An 8184-nucleotide genomic window follows, 5' to 3' on the forward strand; every position below is an offset into this window, starting at 1 on the left:
AGGAGAAAAAATAGGTGTTTTCATAAAGTTAATCCTCATGTTGGAATTAGGGGTGGAAATTAGTAGTGCCCCCTGCTAGTAGTAAAGGTAACAGGATGAAGGCCATCTCATGACTTCTATTGCTGTTGAATTAATAAATAACCCATTGGGGTTCATTTTGACTTAAGGAAAGCCAAGGATTTATGTTAAGAGTTGTGAATACTTGAACTAGAGATTAGCTTTGTTAAAAAGAGTGCTAGGAAGTAGTTTTTTTATTTCAGATGGATGATATTACTCAAGACTATGTCTGGAATACATTCCTCTGGAACAGGTTCCTCAAACCCTTAACTTGCAGCTTTTGCTAAATTAGAAGTCATTCAGTAGCTCGTTTTGTTGTAAGAAAAGGACAGAATAAATACATCAGTAGTGTTTGTTCTCATTGCACTGTAATCAGGGAAAAAATCCTGAAGCCCAAAGCCTTTTGATTGCTGGGGCAGTGCAGTGTGTGTGGTATGAGGAGCCTGGGATGCCTGAAGAGCCTGAAGTTCACACAAACTAAAGCCCAAATCTTCCTGTCAGCTGGACAAGCCCTGCAAAACGCACAACCCATACAAACACAGAGCACACTGGATGAGGAACTACAGCGTGATTTCAAAATTATTTGCACTCTTCACTCTCCTCTCTACAGAACCGTTTTCAAAGTAGAAGTGCACTGAGTGCTCTTCCAAAAATCAGCTGCTTTTGGAGCCCAGGAACAGTTGACACAATCAGCTTCTTTCAGGTACCTTAGAGCTGAGGCAATTATAAGATAATTAAACTGACATTTCTAACTTGCAGCGCAAGAGGAATGTGCAGTTGTGAAATCATTAAGAGCTACTGCTGACAAAATACTTTTTTCACCTGTCTGTGGCAAATAATAAAAGGCCAAGAAGCATTTTTGACCTCTTTTTTTTTTTCTGTCTTTTAATTAATTGCTAGTTATTGCTACATCCCCAAATGCCAGAACCCAGGGATTTTCCAAAGGACGAGAGGGAGATTTAGTGCTCAGTACCTGGTTTACCCAGCCTCACTTGGTGACCAACAACATTTTGCCAGTGAGATTTCCCTGTTCAAGTTACTCCCCTGAAGGGCTCAGAATGTCATTTTCTGGTTTATTGCACTGGCTTGAAATGTCTTTCCAAGCACCTGCTCCCAGTTCGGGGGATGCAGCAGAGGGAGGGCTTTGCCCTTGTGCTTTGGTGGCTCAGACCTTTATAAGGACACTGCTGCCAGCACTGCCCCCTGCACTTTGGGAAGATATCCCACATTGTTTCTTCTGCATTTCTTATTCTGCCTTTCAGAGTGGTCAAAAACTGCTGAAGAGCCGAGCCCTGGTCTCTGACCACCAGGCCACACAGTGCTATTGAAGGCATGTGAATATATGTATGACTGATAATATAGAATGTGCTTCTAATAAATGTGATTTTGTTGTTATGGTACTGTAACTGCCAAGGATGGGGGAACCCAGCTGTGTTTTTCACTCTTGCAGTGATCAGTGTGTCATCATTACAAGCTGGTTGCTGTGTCACAGTCTGCAAACAGAAAAGGAAATTATGTAGGTAAACCTGGGGATATTATTTGTGTTTACATGAGCTCCCCTGTGCTGTAGTTATTTTAGACAGCTGTTACATCTCAATTGACTAAACTGAAAATAAATACTCTCTGTCTAATCATGAATGCCATAGACAATCTAAAAGACTGCACCAGGTAAAAAACAACCCCAGTCCTCTGGATTTGGTGCCAACAGCTGAGTCAGTGTGGTGTCAGTGCCCTTCTTACCCCATATATTAGCTCTAAGGAAGATGTTTTTTACAATGAGGGTGGTGAAATGCTGACACAGCTTGTCCAGAGAGGATGCTTCATCCCTGGAAACATCCAAGTCCAGAAATGACAGAAGTCACTGAGCCATTCCTTAAGAATCCCTTGCAGCCAAAGTGATGTGTGCTGGAAGCTTGAGGAGAAACAGAACAAATCCCTGCTCTTGCTCTCAGGTGGAAAGCACTGGAGCAACAATTCAGATGGATTCCTTAATGAGAAAATAAAATTGTGGCTCTGATGATTCCTTCAAGCAGATAAACAAGAAAGCCATTACATAAACTTGAGGAGCACAGTGAGCACTCTCACTCTCTCCTCTGGAAAACAACCTTCCCACTGAGCAGGGGTGGTTCAGCAGCACATCCTACCAGGAATTTACAAGTGGGTTGCACCCTGGTGCAGAGACTTGTATTAGCTGGTTCAAGGGCTTGCTCCCATTCCAGACCTGTTCTTTGAAGATGGCTCTGTCCTTGCACAGGCACACAGTTCTACTGCTTAAAACATCAGACACAGCTGAAATCACCCAAAAATTACATAGTTCTCCTTTCTATTTCCAGATTGTTGTCCTAGCAGAAAAAAAAAAGTTCTTCATCTGCTGTTCTGTTGGTGAAAGCTCAGCCTCTGCTCGGTTTCTATATGGAAAAAGTGCAATGGAAGCTCCTTGTGCCAACAGAAACTCCACAATGTCAGAGGCAGATGAGGCCTTAATTGAAAAAAAGCTGCCTCCTTCAGAGATATCAATGCTCTTTGCTGGGGTTAACTGACAAATGATGGATTTCAGACTTCTCCATGCCAGGAGAAGGCAGTGCCAGAGGAGGAGGATGCTGTGCAGGGGGGCACAGATTGTACAACAGCAGCTTTTCCTTTCTTCAAGGTGTTGTATCCACACTCCTCAATCATGGACATATTTACCATCAATACCTTTGGTAGCAAAGGTTGACAATATTAACAAATTTACCATCACCACCTTTGTTAACAAAGTAAGAGAACAGTACTGCAGTTGCCAAGGACTGGCTGGTGATTCCAGGTCAGTGAGGGTCTGGAATCTTCAGGGCTGGTGCTGTTCTACCTCCTTAGTCTTGAGAACACCTTCCTGGGATGGAAATGAGTTGGGCAGAGGTGATGTAGGGGAGGCAACAGGAAAATTAGCAAAAATCAAAGTGTATTTCTGTGTTCCACTGTTGACAAATGCTACCCAGTGATCAAATCAGGATCCTCAGGGATCCTAGCTCAGGGCTCCAGCCCTGTGCTTATGTCCAAGGGCTTCCTGTAATGCCCTGGCAATAAGGGCTCTGTGAACACAGAGCCAAGGAATTGTTTCTTCCATGGCCTCCACAGATCCAAATGAGCTAATAACAGATACTGTAGCCACTCTGAACAAAGAAAAATTACTTCTGCTGAAACTCTTCAAACCCTCCCTAATGCTGCACAGCAGGTCTTTTTGCCCCATGTGAGCCACATGTCATGACTGGCTGTGTCTGTTTAATGGCTATCACCTGCTCTGACACTGTGAGATGGTCAGGGCCTGGGAGAGACTTCCAAACCTTTATGTGAAAAATGTAAAGTGCAGAAGTGCTGATATCTGGGTTAAATTAAGCTCCATGGGGATCCCTGTACCTTGCACAGGAGTTGGTGAAAGTTTCTTTGAGGAGAGTTCTACACACTTTTCCCAGAAACCATCACACATTTTAATTACTCCTTTCACACATCCAAGCACTTTATATGCAAGTCAACCTTCCAGGCAAGTGTCTTTTTAATAACCTTTTAGTTAAGCCTGGTACTTTTAATTTCACCAATCATTTACTCTTCCCATATAACAGACCTTTGCTCAAAACACTTCCACCATTATGCCAGAGGTACAAATTCCACTGACTGCTAGCACCAAAAAGCAGAATAACTGGATGTTCCCAATTACCATAACTGCCTAGGCAGAACTGTCACACAACATTAAGGTGTGCATAAGTGGTGCAGTTTAAATGGATATTAAACCACCCTACAGCAGGAGCATCCCATACCCAAAGGAAAAGCAGGATGATGAAAAGGAGAGATTGTAGTTGATAACTTCAAAATGGGATTAGGAAATGAGTGTGGAAACCTAATGCATGATAACCTCTGGAACAGCTTTGTCACTTTGCTGTCTGCCAACATCCCTTTTTCTTCTATGAAATATGGAAACAAAAAGCACAATCAGTACTTTATATTAAATAACCTGGTAATAAATGCAAAGGTACATTACTTTGGAGCTTTACCTTCACTCTGCTGTACAACTTTCCACTGAAAAGCCAGAAAGCCCTAGAAAGAAATTAATGAAATTATGGCAGCTGGTAAGAAAAAGGAAGCAAAGAATCAAAACCTTCTGATGTGGAAAAGAAATTCAGGCTGCAACTTCAGGACAAACTGGATGCTTCTACCATAGTGCTTAAAAGTAGATTAAAGCCATTATTAAGTTTCAAAATTAAAGCCCCACTACTGACACTGAGTCAAGTCTGCCAGACTAATGCCTAAGGAAATTTTTCTTCACTAACCATTTGAATTTAAATCAAAGTGAAGAGTCTAACAGACACATTGGGCAGTACTTGGAGACACCACAGAACATGCTTTTGTTATGGGAAATTTCCCTGTGTGAAAACATTTAAATGAAGAAAGTTCCTGTGCAATGAGTAGCAAAGGTGGCTTAAATTTGGTATTTTGCTCTTTGAATTTTGTGTCCTCAAGCATTTCCTTCCACAATACTCAGCTGGTTAGATTTAGTGTCTGTGGTTCCATCAGACATGAATGTCACCCCAAGAACTGGCATCACCATAGCCAAAATAAAGCTTTCCCCATTATTAAGACATTCAACCCATCACTCAAAATGCATAAAGTATTGGTACTCCCTCAGATAGAAACATTCTGAAAAATAGCTGATAACTGTTGTGTTTATTAAGGAACTGATTTGTAAGTGGAGTTTGTTTTTTAAATAATCAACATGATACTTCCCTTTCCAAACAAAAGGAAATGCAGCAGAAAGAAAAACTCAGCAAAATACAAGGAAAGAAGGGATAGAGGGACAACTCTGAACTTTTCTAACTTAGTGAGTTAACAGATCTCCAAGCCCAGTGTCAAAGAGCCATCACACTCAAGAGGGCAGGGCTGATTTATCCAGTGAAATCTCACAGCCTCTGCTGGCACATCCTGCACAAAGCTCAAGCGGATGCATCTCCAGTCTAGCACGTGTGAGTGGTTTCAGTCTCTTCAAGTCTCCCATTTCATTACTCAGGGGTAATTAGGTTATTTTCTCATACAAAGCAGTTCAAAGCCAGGCAGTGCAATCCTTCCCAGTACAAGTTCCAGAGCTCCCTGTGACGCACTCCTGGGCAGTGGGTCTGGACTGGGCAGAGAACACACCACGGAGCGCTTTTCCATCCCAGCTGAGCAGAGCTCCTTCAGGTACCAAGCAACTAGAGAAACCTCAAATTAAGGTTTGTCCAGCTTGTGTGTGCGCTCGTGCCTCCGGAGGGTCCCTGACTCGGTGAAGGAATGCCCACAGAAGTTACAGGAGTAGGGCTTCTCTCCGGTGTGGATACGGTGATGGCGCTGCAGCGATGCCAGCCGGGTGAAGGTCCCTCCACACTCCTCACAGTAGAAGGGCCGCACCCCAGAGTGAGTCTGCTGGTGTCTCTTGAGCCTGAGCAGCTGCACAAAGGCCATGCCACACTCCTGACACTTGTAGGGCTTGTCCTCCCGGTGGATCACCTTGTGCTTGGACAGCAGGTTGGGCTTGTCGAACGCTTTGCCGCAGGTGGGGCAGGCGTAAGGTTTGAAATCATCCTCGCGAGCCTCTGGGTTGGCAGGGCAAGGCCGGTCGGGGCACTCAGCGCCGGGCTGGCCGCGGTGCAGCACGGACCAAGGGTTCCTGGCCACACCGTCGGCCAGGATCACCATGGAGCGCTCAATCTTGTGCACGTTGCGCAGGTGCCTCCAGACGTCGGCCGTGCGGATGAAGCCCTTGTGGCACTCGGGGCACTTGTGCGGCCGCTGGCTGGAGTGGATGAGCTTGTGCATGCGCAGGTTGGCGGCGCGCGAGAAGCCCTTGGCGCAGACGGGGCAGCGGTAGGAGCGCGCCAGCAGGTGAGCTCGCCGGTGCTGCTGCAGCTCGCCGGCGCTGCTGAAAGAGCTGCCACACTTCTTGCATGGGTAGGGCAGAGCTGGGACAGGCTGCAGGTCCTCACCAAGCACGTTCCCGTCGTCCTCACGGAGTTTTGTTATTGTCCGTGGTTTCCTGGGGCGCTCAGAGGAAGGGTGATCTGCATCCTCATCTTCGCTCTGCACGGGGAAGCTGCTGCTGGAGGGGCAAAACTCCCCAGATGGATTCTCACCTTGTTCCTGGCAGTAGGTGTCACAGGTTTCTTTGTCTCCACACTGCTCCTGCTTTCCTGCAGGTCCAGCAGAGCTTCCAGGAGGACTGCAGGAGTAATCCATGTCCACCTCCTTCTGCTGGCTACAGCTTTGAACCACCTGCTTCATGGCCTTTCTGGGATAATTTGAATGCTTCCTCCCTGTGTCACTCACATCCATCCTGAGGCAAACACTGTGTTCATCTGCAGCTCATCATCACTCAGAGCTTTGTGTCCTTCATGGTAAGTCCATCTCATTCTCAGCTCTTCTTACAGTCCTCCCTAGAAAATAAAACACCTGTTTCATCAGCAATTCTTCTGATATTATAAATTTAGAGCAGTGATTCAAAGAATGGGACAGACTACTAGATATGCAGTAGGAGAAACAGAATCATCTACTGTTAGATGTAGAAAATATACATTTAGCACACAAAACATAGACTATGTTAAATAAAAACAGACTGTGTTAAATAAAGTCAAATATTCTATGATCAGCCATTTTTCACTACCAAATATAAAGCGATAATTTTAAATTTTCCTAAAGATGAGAAATCACAGAATCCCAGAATGGTTTGGATTGGCAGGGAGCTTAAAGACCAACTCATTCCAGCTCCCTGCCATGGGGAGGACACCTTCCTCACCTACCATTAGATTGCTCCAAGCCCCATCCAGCCTGGCCTTGGACACTTCCAGGGATGGGGCCAACACAGCTTCTCTAGGCAACCTGTGCCAGGGCCTCACCATCCTCACTGCAAGAAATTTCTTCCTAATAACTAATTTAAATCTCTCCTCTTTTAGTTTAAAAATGTTCCCCATTGTCTTATTACTGTGTGTGAAAAATGTTGCTCTCCTTTTCTGTAAAATCCCTCCAAGTACTGGGAGGTGGGATAAGACATCTCTGAATACAAGCATACATATAAATGGACATATATATATGTCAAAACTTAAATATTTCTTTATTTCCACATGTAAAACTTGCCTATTTAGCTTCAGCAGGCATATCAAGTGCAGCTATCAAGGCAGTACAGCAATGCCCATTAAGTGAAAGCTCTTATTCACATTCCAGAAAGGCTGGCTCCATCAGCCACACAAGCCACGCTTTCTTCTGCTGGAGACATGGAAAACAATCTGGATTAGTCCTCATTAGTCACTGCCTGGAACAGTGTGGCTCGACTCACCCCCAAATCCAGCCATTCCCGACAATTTAATAAGGAGGTGGTAACAGGAGTATTCCTCACCTCCAGCCCTCCAGCTGAGCTGCCGATGCCTTTGGGGCGGAGAAACTTTCCAAGGGATGCTGGAACTGCTTGGCTTAAGGGAACTCCATAACCACAGCTACCTATTTCCTGTATCAGCAGGATGTGGAAACCACGGCGTGGGCTGAAATAATAATAATAACAACAACAAATATATACACACGCATATATATCTATATATATTTGAAAATAAGAGTTTTGGGGTTTTTTTGTTCCGGGTAGCATTCCCTTCCCCCCCCCCGCCTCAACTTTTCCCCGCTCCGGTGCCCGTTCCCTGTTTCCCCGCCCTACCTGGGCGCTGTGGATCCTCCGCGCATCCCTGGTGCATCCCCCGCGCATCCTCCGAGCATCCTCCGAGCATCCCCGGCGCCGGCGCGGAGCCCGCGGCAGCGGCACCGGCGCAGTGGAGGCTCGGCAGGGCAGGAGCTGCCGGCAGCGGGGCGGGACCGGACACCGCGTCCCCTCCCCGGTCACTGCATCCCCTCCCCGGTCACTGCGTCCCCTCCCCGGACACCGCGTCCCCTCCCCGGACACCGCGTCCCCTCCCCGGTCACCGCATCCCCTCCCCGGACACCGCGTCCCCTCCCCGGACACCGCGTCCCCTCCCCGGTCACCGCGTACCCTCCCCGGTCACTGCATCCCCTCCCCGGTCACCGCGTACCCTCCCCGGTCACTGCATCCCCTCCCCGGTCACCGCGTCTCTTCCCAGGCCACCGCCT

At 46.6% G+C, this 8184-nt stretch overlaps 1 protein-coding gene across 5 annotated transcripts; it reads right to left on the bottom strand.

Annotated features, from left to right (window-relative positions):
- Window positions 1-4734: 4734 nt before the first annotated feature.
- On the bottom strand, window positions 4735-7927 carry ZNF648 (zinc finger protein 648). Of its 5 annotated transcripts, none has more exons than XM_079314436.1 (4): window positions 7757-7927; window positions 7448-7589; window positions 7189-7317; window positions 4735-6491 (listed from the first exon to the last, which is right to left on the bottom strand). In XM_079314436.1, exon 4 carries the CDS (start codon window positions 6388-6390, stop codon window positions 5290-5292), a length of 1101 nt encoding a protein of 366 aa, XP_079170562.1. In that variant the 5' UTR covers window positions 6391-6491; window positions 7189-7317; window positions 7448-7589; window positions 7757-7927; the 3' UTR covers window positions 4735-5289. The 5 variants fall into 5 exon arrangements, 3 of the variants coding, with proteins under 3 accessions (XP_079170562.1, XP_079170563.1, XP_079170564.1); XM_079314437.1 differs by having other exon boundaries at window positions 7176-7317; XM_079314438.1 differs by having other exon boundaries at window positions 7176-7317; window positions 7715-7927.
- Window positions 7928-8184: the final 257 nt, after the last annotated feature.

Source organism: Erithacus rubecula (genome assembly GCF_903797595.1).
Source record: "Erithacus rubecula genome assembly, chromosome: 10".
Taxonomy (NCBI): Eukaryota; Metazoa; Chordata; class Aves; order Passeriformes; family Muscicapidae; genus Erithacus; species Erithacus rubecula.

Bases quoted from the DNA above. Each gene is read 5' to 3' on its own strand.
- ZNF648 (XM_079314436.1), bottom strand. From the start codon at position 6,390: ATGGATGTGAGTGACACAGGGAGGAAGCATTCAAATTATCCCAGAAAG.